Genomic DNA, 17211 nt, shown 5'->3' with positions numbered 1-17211 from the left:
GAAAAGAAGGCAAAGAAGAATGTTTGATTTGAAGCTCAAGGAAGTGATGAAGATGAACAGTAGGAAGTAGGAAATAGGGAGACAGATAAATTAGGTTAAAAATGAAGATGAACATAGGTGGGTTGTATCATTTGATGGGTCGAGTCGGGTTAAAATTGGTTAATTTAAGTAAATCGGGTTATTTTTGTTGATTTGGGGGTTTCCATCCAATTGAGGGGTAAATGTGATGAGTTTGTAGACGGCAGGGGCAAAAATAACTTCGTTTTAACGGTAAGGGTATAGTCAAACAATAAAACAAAGTTGAGGGGTATTTTTAACCCTTTTCCCTTTGATATATATAAGAACAATTTGTTTCATGTCCTAAGTATTGTTAAGAGACCGCGAATTACAACATTATCGAATTCAGCTTAAGTAGACACTCTAACCTACATATATTAAACAAATAATCTGAACGATTGTAATCTGTCTTTTCCACAAATAGTGTTGCAATGTGAATTGATGCTTGAATTTCTTTTACAATGTTTGTCAATTAGCTTATTTAAGGTTTCATTAATTTGGTCAATTACCACAAAAGGGAATACCTAACTTTTGCCATATACGACATTGAAGGCAAGAATTGACTTCAACTTTTGCTTTTATTAATTTGGTCGTTTATCTTTCAGAGAGCAGGGCATACTGCTCCAAATTTGGGCACCAGAAGAATGTCTTGCTATCAAGGGCGGATCCAGGGTATCAGGTGGGGGTTCCCGAGAACCTGGTAACTTCCTATAAAGTCATTTTTTAAGATTTTATTAATCGGGGATGAAAATTCTAAGACTTGATACTTTTCGAGACATCACGCATCATTCCCTTAACAAGTATCCCAAATTTTCATATAGAAATTTCTCACAATTAATATGCAGAATGAGAACATTGTAGTGTTTAAAGGCACCAAAGTTTGTTCCTTAGAAAGAACAATGATACCCTTACCAAACATCATCAACAACAACAAATGCAGTGTAATCTCACAAGTGAGGTCTAAGAAAGGTAGTGTGTACGCCAATCTTACCCCTACCTTGGGGGAGGTAGAGAGGCTCAACAACTAGAAGATAGAAACAGATAAACTAAGAACTTTTTCTTCAACAAAACAAAACAAACTGACAGACTAATAATATTTGTCTAATATCAAATGACTGGATATCAGTTTCAGGAACATGTAGGAATTTATTAATAAGGGACAAACTACAATAAAACTAAGCCAGCATTAACAAGTTCGAAATCGATCCACATTGTTGAAGGCTCAACCTTGGCAACTACTCGATTCCCAACAGCACTTTTATGTCCCTCTGCAACAAGAGCATGAACTCATAAGGCAAATCATCTTATATAGAAAAGTTGCATCGAGTATTAACACAAAAACGTTACCTCCATTGAGAGAGGGGATGTGGTAGGATAATAGCGATCAGAAACTTGGCCATTCTTATCAACGAGGAACTTAGCAAAATTCCACTGAATATTATCCCCAAGTAATCCCCACTTTGCTGATTTCAAGAACTTATAAAAGGGAGATGTGTTTTCGCCATTCACTTCAATCTAGTTTAAGAAAGATACACACTTGTGAATACAAGGATACCATGAGCTCTAAGGGAAGAAGTAATCCAGACGCAATAGTATCCCTTAAGAATGCAACTTTGATGTTCGTAGTTAACAGAAGATGCCAACAAATTTATTGAGAACAATCTAATTGATGGAAAAATCGCAACTTCCAAAATATTCTACCAAAATATTAAACATTTGACTCACGTGTATATGCAGGGAGAGAAGATGTATATTTAAAAGAAGGAACACAATACCAAGTAAATCACCATTTTTTTTTATAATGCAAGAAAATAAAAAATTAGTAGTTGAAACTATAGTAACATCTATGAGGATTCTTGTTGTTTCATTACCTTGTCAAAGATGGGGAACTCTGACTTGAAACGCGTACAAGCAAATTCTACAATCTCATCGTTGCTCCCTGGTTCTTGCGCACCAAATTGATTGCAAGGAAATGCCAATATTTCCAGACCTACATTTAAATACCCAAACGAAAGAGAGATGTGAATTGTGAAGGCAGTTTTAGTGATACTCAAACCATAATAATGTGATGATTTTGAAACTTTGGTTCAAACACTAGCCTTTTTCTTCTTCTTTATTGATAGAGGAATTTAATTTGTTATGAGACAATCATTAATGACAGCAATAATAATGAAAAGAAAGACCATACAATTTAATGTGGGGAACTCTCAAGGGGAAGGAAACTCACGGCCAGTCACCAACTTTTGTTATTTCTCAGTGAAAGATGATACAAATACACCGAGTAACCAATGTTTATATAGGCAGCGAAAAATCTCAATACTAGACTATTTAGGATGTGCTCCAAACAATTTTTATAAGAAACCTACAGACTATTTAAAAAATAGACTGCGAAAAAACCGCTGCAAGAGCAAAATGATTACTTGACACATACCTTGATCTTTGTACTTCTCATGTAAATGGTTGAGATCTTTGTAGTTTGAATCAGTCAAACCGCTGTGGACAGCAAAACAGATAGCACTTGAATTTCTTTTTTTTCCATAATAAGTCAGATAACAGTTGAAGAATTCAATGAAGTGAAATATTATATGAATCACAGAACGTGTAAAAGAAAAAACAATTTCTTAGAGTTAAGATTTTCATCTGGGACAAAGGTTGTTTCTTTCCCTGGAAATCATACAACTAATAAATATGATGTGTTGAAATAGATGATTTTACCATTTGGACGCAACATTCACGATAAGTAGGACCTTTCCTTTGTAGATACTAAGATCAACATCATTTCCCTTTGCATCCTGAGAGCAAAGGAGACAGTATGCTCAGAAAAGGAACAAGATACAAGTAAATGAAGCATTTCATTGTGGTCACTTGTATCAAAAATGTCTGACCCTCCAAAAATAGTGCCTTTTTGGAGTACCTGACACGGATGCAACATCATTTTTGGAGAGTCCAAGCAACATAACTTGTACATTTTTATGATATATTATCGTTAGCAGACTCAACCAAGTCATTTCATCAATTTATTATGGATTTCCCCCGTGTTTATAGGGTGAAGGCACAGAAAGGGGCTATTTAACCATGGGAAAGAACTAGAGCCCTGAGGCATGGGGCAAAAGCTAGTTCCATGAATAACAACAACATACCAAATAAAATCCCCAAAAATTTAGGTCTACAGAGAGTAGTATACACATACCTTACCCCTACCTCGTGGAGGTAGACAAGCTAAATGAATAAAAAAAAGTAAAAAGCAATAAGGCACAGAAAAGCTAGTAGAAATATCTAAGCATGTGAACAACTGCAATATGATTTTCCTATTTGTTTAAACCTCGGTAGGCACAGTTATCACATACCTATGCTGGTAAAGTTTATGTGAATTTTCCATTTGTTACTTCTACAGTTTTCCTAGTACAATTAGTTGTTTAGTAAAAGGAATTTACCCTTTTATTACTTCAATATTTGGTTTATTAGTTGCAATGAGATTCTAATGCTTTAGTTGTCGGAAGAAAGAGATTCCATCCATATTTTCAGCATTACTACTTGAATCTCTATCGTAACAATTAGCAGGTAAGCCATGCGATAGTCGAGGTGCACACAAATTGAACTGGAATACTCCTGGACTATTGGATAAAAAGAAAAATGGTTCTACTCAAATATAAGGTATATCTCATACTTCCATCTAGGGGTGTCAAAAATGAACCCACACATAGATAACCCGCCCAAAATTTTAAGGGTTGCGCTCAAGATAATTTGAATTGGGTTCAATTTCAACTCATTCAAACCTAACCCATTTTAAGAGAATTCTCAATTGAGCCCAATTCAATCTCCAATTTCAAGCCGTTTTAAAACTCTTTACTATATTAAAGGTATGAATTATTATCTATTTAACATCTTTTAGGATTTATCTATCCATTTGTTACTTTTTTTTAAAAAAAACTTCGAATTGTGATTATAAAAGTTAAATAATCACTATGTTAAAATTATTGAGATTAATTGGGTCAAATTGGCGGGTCAAGACCCAACCCGTTTTTAGCCCATTTGAGCCCAAAGTAAACTTGGGCGGGTCAAGACCCAACCCAATTTCTATTTCAACCCATTTTAATATCTCCAATTTAAACCCAACCCGCCCATTTGACACTCCTACTTCCATCCACTCTTCCCCTCAAATTAAAACTCTTGATGATTAAACATTTACATATTGCAGCAAAATACCTTCCACATATGCCTATTCTAGCATCATATTGCTTAGCTCCCATTTGGCCTGAGATTTGAACAGGTCGAAAATCATAGTAACTTAGTTGATTGACTATTTGTACTTTCATCTTGTTGGTAAAGACTTGTAATCCCGTTCCCCTATCCTCAATATTTTCAACTTGTTGGTGAGGGTTGTCCCCCTATGTTGCTCACACTCTTCAAAAATATCAATGGCTACATGTCGGATCCTCCAAAAAGAGTGTAATTTTAAAGGATCCAAAGCACGTGCACAACATTTCCGAAGAGTCCGAGTAACTCAGTAATGTCCCCTGCCCTCAATTTGAAAGGAAAAATAAATATTTGAACCAGTTTTTGGGTGAAATTTTTCTTCCACTCACCTGACTTCAAATTTTTTTCGAGTAAAATCATGTCCAAATACAACTTCAGTTTCAAAAACTATTTTCCTAACACAACTTCAACAACTCTTCTTTTTTTTCAAAGTATGACAAAATCTGCAGTCAAACTAGCTCAAAGAAAAAAAAAAAATTTTTTAAGGCAACTTCAAAAACTCTTTTTTCTTCGTATTTCACAAAATCTATAGTCAAACGCTAGCTCGAAAAAAAACCAAACTTAAGATTATGAGAGGAGCTAACCTTTAGAGTAAAGTCATAGACAGATTCTGGCTTCTTCTCCGGTTGGCCGGCCATCCTCGTCGTTGTCGGAATTTGGTATTCTTAAAGTTTGAAATAAAAACCCAAACTACAAAATATCCAACCACACATCCACCTATATATATTAAGGCTAGATTGGTAGGAGTGATAATGTATAATTAATTTTGAAAATAAATTTGTCTCAAAAATTGTGGAATAATTTATTTAGGAATTTATTATTTCAGAATTATTTTAATTTTTATATTAAAGGTAAAATAATAGTCCTTAGATAACTATTCTAAAAAATGGTTATTATTTCTAACCAAACTAGCACTGACGAGGTAAGGAAACCTTGATATGCAAGTGATGGTATAACCAATTATTCAACTTTATTATACCAAAGTTACATTACCCTTTTTGGTCTTGAACTCAACTAGAATATCCATGTGTTCCAATTTTGAGTTTGTATAAGGAGACACTTAAATTTGTATAAAATTATATTATAAATAAACACATGTGTTTTATATGATATAAAATATACGTAGATTGTCACGTAAGATGTGAATTGTCATATAAAATGTTATGTAGGACACTTGAGTTTACTTGTTTAACTCTATACAAATTTAAGTGCATATTTATGTACATCCAAAGTTGGAGGGCATAGATTTTAGATAGGACCAAGTTAAAGAGCATACTTCATCTATTTAGGTATCAAATTCGCAATATGATATTCTCTTCGTTTTTGATTTGTCTATCTTAATTTGATCGGATGAAGTTTAAGAAAATAAAGAGGATTTTAAATTTAATGATCTTAAATTTTATATATATATTGTATCAAAATGTTTAATTATGTAATCTTAAATATGTCATATGAAATATTATAATTCATTAGTTATCGAATTAATGAAGATACAATATTTTTTAAACAACCTAAAAAATATATATAAGACAAATAATTACGACACAGGAAGTAATAGTTTTGTTTTATAATCTTAAATAAATATTTATATAATACTAACAATAATAATAAGAGCAGCAAACACAAAATTCATATTTGTATGCTATAGCAAAGTTTGCATAATTGCGTTTCATAGCAAACATAAATATGTATATTTCGCTATACATATACAAAAGAAAGCAATTGTATAATCTGCTTTGGTATACATGTACAAAAAGATCAATTGTATAAAGTGAGAGAGGCGAGTGAGAGAGCAGATCTGGGAGAGGGGAGAGAGGGGAACGAAAATATATGTATACATACAATTTTCACGCATTTTATACATTTGCGTTTTTGTATAAAGTGAGACAGGCGAGTGAGAGAGCGAGATCTGGGAGAGTGGCGAGCGAGATCTGGGAGAGGGGAGAGAGGGAAACGAAAATATATGTATATATACAATTTTCTCTAGTTTTATACAAACACAAGCGCACTTTATACACTTGCATTTGTATAAAAAACAAGAGAGGCAAGGGAGAGAACGAGAGTGGCGAGCGAGATTCACCAGGAGAGAGGTGAAATAACAACAGTTTCCTATGAGGTACAATTAAATCAAACTATATTTATAGCATTTAATTTGAATTAATAGTTTGCTATTATATACAATTTTTCCTAATAATAATAATCTATAAAACTGATAAGCACAATTGTGTATATTGCATAACCGAGACCGAGACCAGATTGTCCGACTAGCACACTTTTAATAGGAAATGATGAAGTCAAAAATTTGTTGAATATAAAGGTGTGCATTCGACTATCCTTTCGCTTAAGATGATTTCACCCATGCTAGTTGGGGCTTAGATTGGAGACCTCATGATACCATTGGAGCGGCAACTAAAATTAAACATATATATATATATCTAATATATAAAAGTATATTTTAAAATTTTGATCTTAAATATTTTATGTATAGAGTATTGAAATTTAAAAATGGCTAAATTAGAAAAGAAGCACTCGATTTTTAATTAATATTTTTTTCAAAAAAGAAAAGTAGTTCGAAAGTATTTTTTAAAAGATACGGGATGTGTCCTTGGCTTTTGTGCAATATTATGCAGATAAAATATGAGTATAGAAAATTGCACTTATTGTAAAGGCCAAAATATATCGAATCTGTCTTTGGTGGTTGCGCAATCGTACACGGATAAAATATGATCATACAAAATAGTCTGCCTCAATTTATATGATGTATTTTGATTTGATATGAATTTTTTTAAAAGTAAAACTTGTATTTAAAATAAGACATAAGATATTTGTGGACTATAGATTATTTCATAAAGATTCCCTATTTTAAAGCTAAATCAATAAAATCATTACTAGATATAGAAAGACATGATACATGAATATATTTTATAACTTGGCTTCAACTGGTATTTATGTCTTTCAATTTTGGGTGTGCACGAGTACACACTTAAACTTGTATAAAATGAAATAAGTACACATACGTCTTATGTGGCATAATACACGTAGGATTCCACGTAGGACACAAATTGTCATGTATGACACATATGTCTATTTGTTCAGTTTTAGACAAGTTTAAGTATCTACTTGTGCACACCCAAATTTTGAGGGCATAGATGACAACTAAGGTCAAGTTAATGGGCACGTTTATGTATTAATGTCAATGTGTCATTCTTTTCTAAACTGACTAAAAAATAAAGTGGTCATATAAACTGAACATAGGAAATATTTTCTTTAATCTAACATAATTGAAAATTTGAATCCGATTCAAATTTCTAAATTCATATCACAAATTCTCAAAAAATTTATCGTAAAATTAGCTATATAAATTTCAAGTTTTTTATATGAATTTTGTATATTTGAAAACTATATAAAAAATATTATAAAAATTACAACAATTAAAATCTTAAAATAATTAATATATATAAAAAATTAATTCTCAAAATTTTAAATGTATTATATAAATTGAAATAAAAGAAGTATAAAAGATCTTGTTACATTTTTGCATATGGTAAACATGTTGTCCTTATGATGGTGTGCGATGACTTTATAACTTTATTGTAAGATGTAATGTTCTCTTTTATGGTTGGACCCTCTTTCTTTTATCAAAATCTAGCGTGTATTACTACGGTGTGGTATTTATAACATTCAAATTTTAAATAAATGTAAGGGGTAATAGAACTCTCGCAAAGTTCATCTTTTTTTTTTTTAGAGAAGATAAATTCATGGAGAAACATATGTATTATCTCCATAATATATATGAAGTTACTGCACAAATCAACAATACAATACCAATGGTTCACCAACTACATTTAATTTAATACATATAATATTATTACCAACAATCCTAACCCAAAATCATTGAGGGTTGAACTAGAGTGGTAAATATATTTTTTATTATTTTTAATAAAAAAATTAAATTTAAGTCATAGATATGTTTTCATTTTCAATAGGGAATGGTTTACCGTTTAAGAGGGATTTCTGTATATAGATCTAAATTAATCGTGCCTCAAAACAGATATGGAATATCAAACAAAAAAAAAGAAGGAATAATACATTAACACGCCTTTAAACTTGACTTCAGCTTGCATCTATGCCCTCTAACTACGGGTGTACACAAGTATACACTTAAATTTGTTGAAAATTGAACAAATAGATGCATGTCTAAACAGATTCAACTTGAGAAGTTGATTAACAATGTATCAATTTAAAACTTCTCTTATAGAATGAACAATTTATGTTGCACAACATTTCAAATGGCGATCATCTACACCATAACAGCCCTTCTTTACATAATGTCTCTCACTCAGATAACGAAAACAAGTAAACGATTTCTAAAATAAAACCAAACCTGCAATTAACAAGTGAAAAATCGATCCACATCGTTGAAGACTCAATGCTTCGCAACTATATAATTTCAAGAAGTTTTTTCATATCCCTCTGCGGAAAAAATTGATAAAGCCATAAGTGCATGATGTTACACACAAATTTACAGGAAATTTACGTAAGAGTATTTCAGTTTTCAAGCAGCTGATTACCTCGATAGTCAGAGGAGACGTGGTTGGGTAATAACGATCAACAACCTGCCCGTTCTTATCAACCAGGAACTTAGCGAAATTCCACTGAATATCATCCCCAAATATTCCCCATTTGCCTGATTTCAAGAATTTATAAAGAGGAGATGCATTTTCGCCATTCACTTCAATCTAATTCAAGAAAAGATACTTTAGTTGTTAATAAAAATGAGACACCATTGAAATAGTACATCATGATTCCAAAACCATAAATTCAAGAACAGGTAATTATGGAATGTAATGGTATCCGTTTTGAATACAACTTGAATGTTTATAGCTGACAGAGGATACGTAAATTTGATGGATAAAGGAAATTTTCTATATTTCTCAACACATTCTACCGAAACATTGAACATTTTTAGAACACTGATGTACATTAAAAGACGAGACACACTACTAAGCAAATAACCAAGTTGTAGCTAATATAATGACATCTATCAGGACTATTGTTCTTTCATTACCTTATCAAAGATAGGAAAGTCTGACTTGAAGCGAGTACAAACGAAGTCTAAAATCTGATCGTTGGTCCCTGGCTCTTCCTCACCAAATTGATTGCACGGAAATGCCAATATTTCCAGGTCTGTGTTTGAATAAGAAAAGAGCTTTCAAAATACGAATGGAAACAATTAAGAGAGAGCTGAAGGCAATTTTAGTGATACTCAAACCATAATGACTCAAATAGTCCAGAAGTTAAGCTTTAACCGAAGATGTCAAATGGTCCATTCTTTGCAAACACTAACCTTTTCTTCTTCTCTTTTCCGGAGGAATCAAACCAGGAATTGTCACTTAACTAAAGACACATACCTTGATCTTTGTACTTCTCATATAATTGGTTGAGTTCCGTGTAGTTTGAGTTAGTCATCCCGCTGTAGACAACCAAACAAATGATGGTTAAAAAGTTCAACTAGGACAAATATCACTTCAACCGCAGAATGTGTAAAATGTATAAGCAGACAACAAGGTTTTAAAGTCATGATTATCTTCTGGACAGAGGTTGTTCCGTTCCCTGGACTTCAACTGGTATCAGAGATATTATAAAACAGATTCATGCATACAACTACAACAATGACGGCAGAAATTAAATGATTCTACCATTTGGAAGCAACATTCACGATAAGTAGTACTTTTCCTTTGTAGATACTAAGGTCTACATCATTTCCTATTGCGTCCTGCGAGCAAAGGAGAGAGTATACTGAGAAAATTAAAGGGGAAAAGTACCAAGTTATTTAAAACTTTGAATTGCTCACTCCATTTCAATTTGTTTGTCTTGCTTTCCTTTTTAGTCCATTTCAAGAAGTCTTCTTTAGTTCCTTAAACTTTGTGCCAAGTCAAAACCAGACAAACAAATTGAAATGAAGGAAGTATGAGTTATCTCGGTGTTTATAAGGCCAAGGTCAGAGGGGCTAGTTAAACATGGGGAAGAGCTAGAGCCTGCTTACGTTACATGGACAGACGGTTAAGATAGTCAATCATATTTTCATAAAGATTGAGCCTTATAAAGGAACGTCTACTGGTTTCAACCAACATCCACAACAACATATCCAGTGTAATTCCACAAGTGGAGTCTGGGGAGGGTAAGATGTACCCAGACCTTACCCCTATTTACGTGGGGTAGAGAGGTTATATACCCTCAACTCAAAAGAGAATTTTCCGAAGCAGGGTTGCAAGATCTAGTGATTTCAACCATAATGTTTAATTACCATACATGAAATTTTCACCTCAAAAGGCTCGAGTTCAGTTCTTCCAAATTCAATGTGTCATTATCCCATCATGTAGAGTCCTTAAATCCACCAAGAAGCATGGTTCTACTTAGACTAAAAAGTTAACATTGTGTCCTAATAATCAATAAAGTGAGTTAAATCTATAAAAGACCAACGTTTAAACCTCAACAGAGACAAAAACGCTAGGTGATTTCCTCTTATGCTAGTCAGTGATAGCAGCTACTTGGTAAAATAGTCCAGAAACGCGCAAACTGGGCTAGACAACAAAGTTAAAAAAAATCTTTTTTCTACTCAATCACAAAGTGAATATCATACTTCCACTCATTCTTCCCCTTAAAACTCTAATGATAAAACATACACATATGGAACCAAACAGATGAGATATCACTTCTGCAGGTGCCTATTTTAGTGTAAATTCTGTAATATTTCCCCTTACCAAAAACAATCAATTGAATACCTAATAACCTCACTATCCATTTCTTAAACAACTTCAATTTAGTTAGCGTTTGAACATAGATTTTGGGAGTAGATTTGAAAACTTATATTCAAATATTTTCAAGTTCTCAAATACTAGCTCAGGCCAGCTTTTGGGTATTTTAATTTTTTTTTCAAAGTAAAATGCATACTGTAGCACAACTCAAATTCCAAAAATGACAACTTCATAAAACTTAATTTTTCAAGTTTCAATTTCAAAATCTATTACGAAACATGAGCTTATATTAGGCAGACGCGTAATAAACTTGAGTAATATTTACCTTTAGAGTAAAGTCATAGACAGATTGTGGCTTCTTCTCCGGTTGGCCGGCCATTCTCCTTGCTCAAATTTGGCACCGAAATTCACAAATCCAAAACTAAAAATACCCGACCCACCCGACCACGCATTGACCCTATTTTATATTTATTATTAAGAGAGGAAATTATAAGGTTAAACTAATTCTTATTTAAAATGAAACACTACATGGTTCATGCTATGCTAGTAGTTGAGGATTATTCTATAAAACTAATTTTTATAATTAGCATATAAAAATTGGATAATACATAAATTTGACCTAGTTTGCAACTTGCACAACTACACTTTAGATGTTCATTGCCATTATCAGAGATGTTTGGTAAGGTATATAAAAGTATTGTTGAATATATTGTATTAATAATGTGAGTAGTAATTATGTTTATATTAGTTATGTTGAGATCATTTTTTATTTGAACTTTGATATATCAAAAATATCATGTATTGACATAATTTTTTTAAGAAATATTTGCTTATAAAAATATACTCCACAAATATGATGGAAATCATATGATAAAAATTATGTGGAATAAATGTCTCTTTTATCATGTTAATATATGCATTATAACCACTTACATTATTAATACCATCGATTTTCATGAATTAGCTTTACATACTTTAATATCAAATATAGCAATATCATTGGTATACATTAGTTATACATAGATTAAAAAAGTATATCAAATATTGCGCTAATAATACATAAAACTAATATATATATATATTTTTTTTTTTTTGATACACTCCACCAAACGCATACGACTCTGAATCAAATACAGCTTAATTAGATGGAGAATGTATGTTAAATAATCATGATAAAATGCTAAAATGGTACATATAAATATTTATCAATATTTATTGCTTGCTCGGACCCACCAATTATAATGAAGCAAATTAGAATTTTAATTGCTTTTACTTTTATGTTTATATTGATTGGGGGAATTTAGAATCCACAATAATCAATCAAAACACCAAGTGGAATGGACCTACCAGATTGATTTAGAAAATATTAAGGTAGACCACCTCTTTTATTCGAAACTAATTGTGTCCATTAATTTCCTTGATTTTTAATTTCACTTTTGGTATCTATTCTTTTGGAGATTAATTAAGTACCAAAAGTAAGACAATTCTATGATTTTGCATTATTTCATTTATGTTATATGCATAATTTTTACTAAGCCTAACTTTACCTTTTATGACAGTAGCTATAGAGGTGACAAATGAACAAATTGAGTTGACTTTTAACGGGTGAAAATGGAATGAGTTAATAAATGAACAGGTTAAGCCCGAAATTGTGTTAGAAGACAGAAAGGACACACACATTAGCTAAGTTCGTATAAGATCCAGTAAATCACGGTGAATTTATAGTTAGTGTGTGTAACAATATGTCCATACGGAATGTTTCTATTAGACAAATACTACATGGTTCAAGACTTCAAGTAGAGCAATTTCATTTGTTGTTTATAAATAATTGAGTTATTCACTTATATAAAGGGGATGACATAATACATAAATGTACCCATTAATTTGACCTCAATTAAGTGATTAACATCTATGCCGTCTAATTTTGGTGATTCATATGTTCTTAATCACATAACAAATTTGAGTGTATCATTTTTCAAGTTACAAGTACCTAATAAAATAAGTGTATTTCTTTAGTACGACTATTTATAACATATCAAATGATAAAAAGGGTGCTTAGATGGTTATAAGCACCCTCCACCTCCAAACTTAAGATCGTTGGAGTCTTGATAGACAAAATAATAAGAACTGCTTTTATTATTCAGAAGATTAGTACAGTACAACTCAACATTCTCAGAATTGTCTTAAGAAATAAGAATACAAAGCATACCACACATCACAATAAGAAATATGCATCCTATAAAGCACACAAAATGTCATAATGAAGGCCTTGAGTACACATTGTAACAGGTTTCAATTGCGGATACGTCTAGCTGCTTGCTCCAGCAGATCGCTGCTTCTGAAAAATCTCGCTAACTTTGAAGAGGGTTGCATGTATATCATCGAAATAAGGTGCTGTGGCACTCTTCACATCATCAATCCACTTCAACACATTCTTGTGCGGGCTTAATAGACCCACACGATCCTTCTCATCAAGAAACTGTATTCAACAAGAAGAAACCGGACTTTAATGGACATGATACTCAGGAACGCGTCCTGGTCAGTATAGTAACGAGCAACATATATGCAAGTGTATTTCTAATCATTATGCAAAATAAAAAGAAGCAATGTTTTTTTATACCTCAAGTTGCATAATCTCACAAACTAAGCTAAGATCTGCAAGGGAAGGTTGGGAATTTCCAAGCAAAAAGCTTCCGTCTTTCTGCAGCCAATAGGTATCAATCGTTGCAAGAGATGCAGAAAGGAGTTTTTTACCTTCTGCAGCAGCTTGTGGATTCAAAGGCAATCCAAATGCAGGTGCCAGTATAGTGTTAAAGACATATCCCGCTGAAAACAGAAGCATGATCCTTGAGAAAGCTAATTTCAGGGGAAACAACAAAAGAAGTACATATATTGCAGAAGAAACGATGATGCCACAGGCAAACTAGCTGAAACCCGCCAAGATAATTAAGAAAGTATAAAACAATAAATAGTGAGTGGCGCCTTCACCATGATAACTGTTAAATGGACCTTTTACCCCTCAACAGCTAGCTCAAATGGAAGAGGATTGTCGAAGTTATATTAGGAGTCCAGGCGGCTCATCCCGGTCCGATGTGGGATAATTCTGATCACCCACCCTCACGCCCAAACACTGTCCGAAATGGAGTATGAACAATCATAAACCAAGGTATATAATCACCCCCCCCCCCTTCTCTCCCCCGCACAGGGGCTCAAATCGGACAATAGGCCTGACTATGATACTATGTTAAATAGACCTTAGGCCTAACTCACACCCCAAAATCTAGCTTAAAGTGAGTAGGATTGCTCATGTCATATAAGGAGTTTAGGGATCTCGACCCAATCCGATGTGTGATCATTCTTCCTATCTATTTTAAAGATAACAATTCCCCTTCTAAATCTGATTGAGTTCCTCCATAACAAATCCAAAAGCTTATAGTAAATTAACCAACAAGCAATGAAAAAATGGGAGCAAAGAGTATGTTCAACACAAACAAAAAGTACCTGAACCACGACGTAAGTTAGAGTGGTGCCAATCCAAGACACATTCTACATTTGCTCTTTTCTGCAGGTCTTTTGGATACCTTCATCATAAAACAAAAAATCGTGAGGATATTGTAGATCACAAATTATTAATCTATAGCCCGGTGTTTACATTAAAAGAATTTCCTGCTTAACTAAAATCGAAAATTAAGAAGCGGACAGAACTAAACTTACCAATGATCAGCAGTTTCCGGAAATGCTGAAGCTAGATATCTAAGAATAGCATGACTGCAAAACACAGAAAATTTACTAGTCAGCTATTAAATACTATAAACAAGCCATAATTTACATCACCGGAATAATTGTTACACAAATCTTCAATCAAAAAGGATCACTTAAAGAAACTTCTGGTGCACGTATAAATCATTTTAACATCAACCAAAAGCTAGATCCAACAATGGACAAACAAGAATTCGTCAATATTGATACGTGTATCTTTGATACCAGATACACAAAACCTCCACAACCACGTTTTACACTCTTCAATTATACACATATGCTAAAGCTCATATCATATCAGTAGAGGCGAAACCAGAATTTGATATTGTCAGTGGATTCTAAATTAATAATCTATACCTATTAAACGAATTTCTTCAAAACAAAAACAGAGTTCGAAAAAAATCTCTAGCTCCGTCCCTGCATATCAGTAATTTATATAAGAAATTAAAATTACCTTTCGAAAAGCTTAAAAGTATCATGAACTATGGCTGGTACTTGCTTCATGATATTAACTTCTGCAAACGAAACAAAAGCACTATTTTTAAAAAAAGTAATCTAATAGTTGAGTCTGATCTAGATTTTGAAAATTTATCTCCAAATCTTCGTTTGGCCATGAAATTTCAAATTCCCAAAAATAGCCGACTTTGGGACTTTCACAGACAAAACTTCAAATTCTAATATTTCTGAGTTTCAACTTCAAAATGTATGATTGAACGAACGAACCTTGATATTCAGGAGTGCGATGTTGACCTTTGGAAAGATCAATATTAACCTCTTCAAATTCAATTCCATTTAATCTTACAAAATAAAAAAACAATAATCAGATTTGGATCATTCGGAGAATAGTAAGTAATGAAAAATGACGAGAAAATAAGACGAGAAAGATTACTTGCAGAAAATGAGAATAGCACGAGAAGGTTGGGAAAGACGATCCACATAAATTTTGAGAGACATAATGAATGAATAGATGAGATTTCAGATTTTGATTCAATTTTTAGTGAATTTGTGTGAGGAATGAATGAAGAGACGACCTCTATTTAAAGTTTTTTTTTTTTTTTTTCGGTTTTGGGTATTCAATTCCGACTGTTGGGGGAAGAAAAAATTGTCAATGGCAGTTCTGACAGGTGGTAGCTAAAATGGGACCCAATTTAGTGAAGAATATTACTTCGTCGGTTCATTTTTAATTCACATATTGCGTTTTTCAAAAGTCAATTTAACTGATTTTTAAAGTTAAATTAAATTATATTAATTTGATATTTTAAACAAAAAAATATACGAAAAGTATTAAATTGCATTTTTTGCATATCAATATGATGAAAAATACATCATAAAATATTAGTCAAAATTTTTATCGTTTGAATCTAAAAAAGGAAATCATGACAATTAAAAGTGGATGGAGGGAGTAACTCTCAAATTACTATTCTAGTTTAAATTGTGTGAGATGTACGCGCTCTATATGATAGATTTCGTGAGATTGTCAGGTAGGATGTGTTTATTTGTTTAATTTTACGATAGTTTAGCAATCTTTTGTGGATGTTGAAAAATTGAAAGATATAAATATCAATTGATATCAAATTAGATGTGTATTATATCTAAAACAAAATGCATATTACTTGATCATAATTAAGTGACAATAAATATTTACATGCAGATCATAATGTGATGTCTCCTTATTTTAAATAAGATTGGGTTGCTCGAATGGTAAGCACTAAGGGATGACAATGAGACGAAGTGGATGCGGGCGGGTGTTGCCTCACGTGGGATGGGACGGGTCTGGCTATATGGGGGGGCAGGGCAAGGCGGGTTGAATTTGTTTTAAGGGATACAATACGGTGCGGGGAAGGGTGGGTTCTGGAAATTTCACCAATTAAAATGTGAGATTTTTTGCTAAACAAAGATTTTTGTTTGTTAACTGAAATGACATAGATAAGTCAAACTTTTAACAAATGGCATAAATGAGTCATTTCTCAAAATTCAATAGCATATTTGAGCCTTTTTTTCTTTACAAAAATAATTTAATTAATAATGTGACCAAATCATAATTGACCACATGTAAAAAATAATTTTGCAAAATCAAAACTATTTTCCATTAATAAATAATGGCATGCATGAGTCTTTTCTCAAATAAAACTAGCATCGATAAATTAAACTTTTAACGAAAAACATAAATAAACATTTTCTCAAAATTTAATGACATATTTAAGTTTTTTCCCACTATAAAAAGATGTCTTCTTGTTTTTGGGTGATGGGTGAGTGTGAACACATGTTTTGTTTATTTACTAAATAAATTACTACGTAAGGGATGATGTGAAGTGTGAGCCTACTTTAACGTTTTAATATAGTACTATTTGAATTATGAAGTGTGGACATATGGACCTAC

At 32.4% G+C, this 17211-nt stretch overlaps 3 protein-coding genes across 3 annotated transcripts; all 3 read right to left on the bottom strand.

Moving 5' to 3' along the window:
• Positions 1-975: 975 nt before the first annotated feature.
• LOC102600306 (probable phospholipid hydroperoxide glutathione peroxidase) lies at positions 976-5026 on the bottom strand. The gene is made up of 6 exons (XM_006360627.2): positions 4899-5026; positions 2773-2849; positions 2489-2550; positions 1929-2047; positions 1405-1572; positions 976-1325 (listed from the first exon to the last, which is right to left on the bottom strand). The coding sequence occupies exons 1-6, from the start codon at positions 4950-4952 to the stop codon at positions 1293-1295; spliced, it is 513 nt and encodes a 170-aa protein (XP_006360689.1). The 5' UTR covers positions 4953-5026; the 3' UTR covers positions 976-1292.
• A 3508-nt stretch (positions 5027-8534) lies between these two features.
• LOC102599983 (probable glutathione peroxidase 8) lies at positions 8535-11532 on the bottom strand. Its single transcript, XM_006360626.2, has 6 exons — positions 11398-11532; positions 10014-10090; positions 9726-9787; positions 9383-9501; positions 8886-9053; positions 8535-8787 (listed from the first exon to the last, which is right to left on the bottom strand). The coding sequence occupies exons 1-6, from the start codon at positions 11449-11451 to the stop codon at positions 8755-8757; spliced, it is 513 nt and encodes a 170-aa protein (XP_006360688.1). The 5' UTR covers positions 11452-11532; the 3' UTR covers positions 8535-8754.
• A 1649-nt stretch (positions 11533-13181) lies between these two features.
• LOC102599650 (glutathione S-transferase T1-like) lies at positions 13182-15894 on the bottom strand. Its single transcript, XM_006360625.2, has 7 exons — positions 15721-15894; positions 15555-15628; positions 15286-15346; positions 14787-14840; positions 14574-14653; positions 13693-13898; positions 13182-13551 (listed from the first exon to the last, which is right to left on the bottom strand). The coding sequence occupies exons 1-7, from the start codon at positions 15783-15785 to the stop codon at positions 13381-13383; spliced, it is 711 nt and encodes a 236-aa protein (XP_006360687.1). The 5' UTR covers positions 15786-15894; the 3' UTR covers positions 13182-13380.
• Between the last annotated feature and the right edge of the window lie 1317 nt (positions 15895-17211).

This window comes from Solanum tuberosum, unplaced genomic scaffold, assembly GCF_000226075.1.
Source record: "Solanum tuberosum cultivar DM 1-3 516 R44 unplaced genomic scaffold, SolTub_3.0 scf00331, whole genome shotgun sequence".
In the NCBI taxonomy this organism is placed as follows: domain Eukaryota; kingdom Viridiplantae; phylum Streptophyta; class Magnoliopsida; order Solanales; family Solanaceae; genus Solanum; species Solanum tuberosum.
The sequence above is the reverse complement of the archived record's forward strand: the minus strand, read 5'-3'. Positions and strand labels throughout refer to the sequence as shown.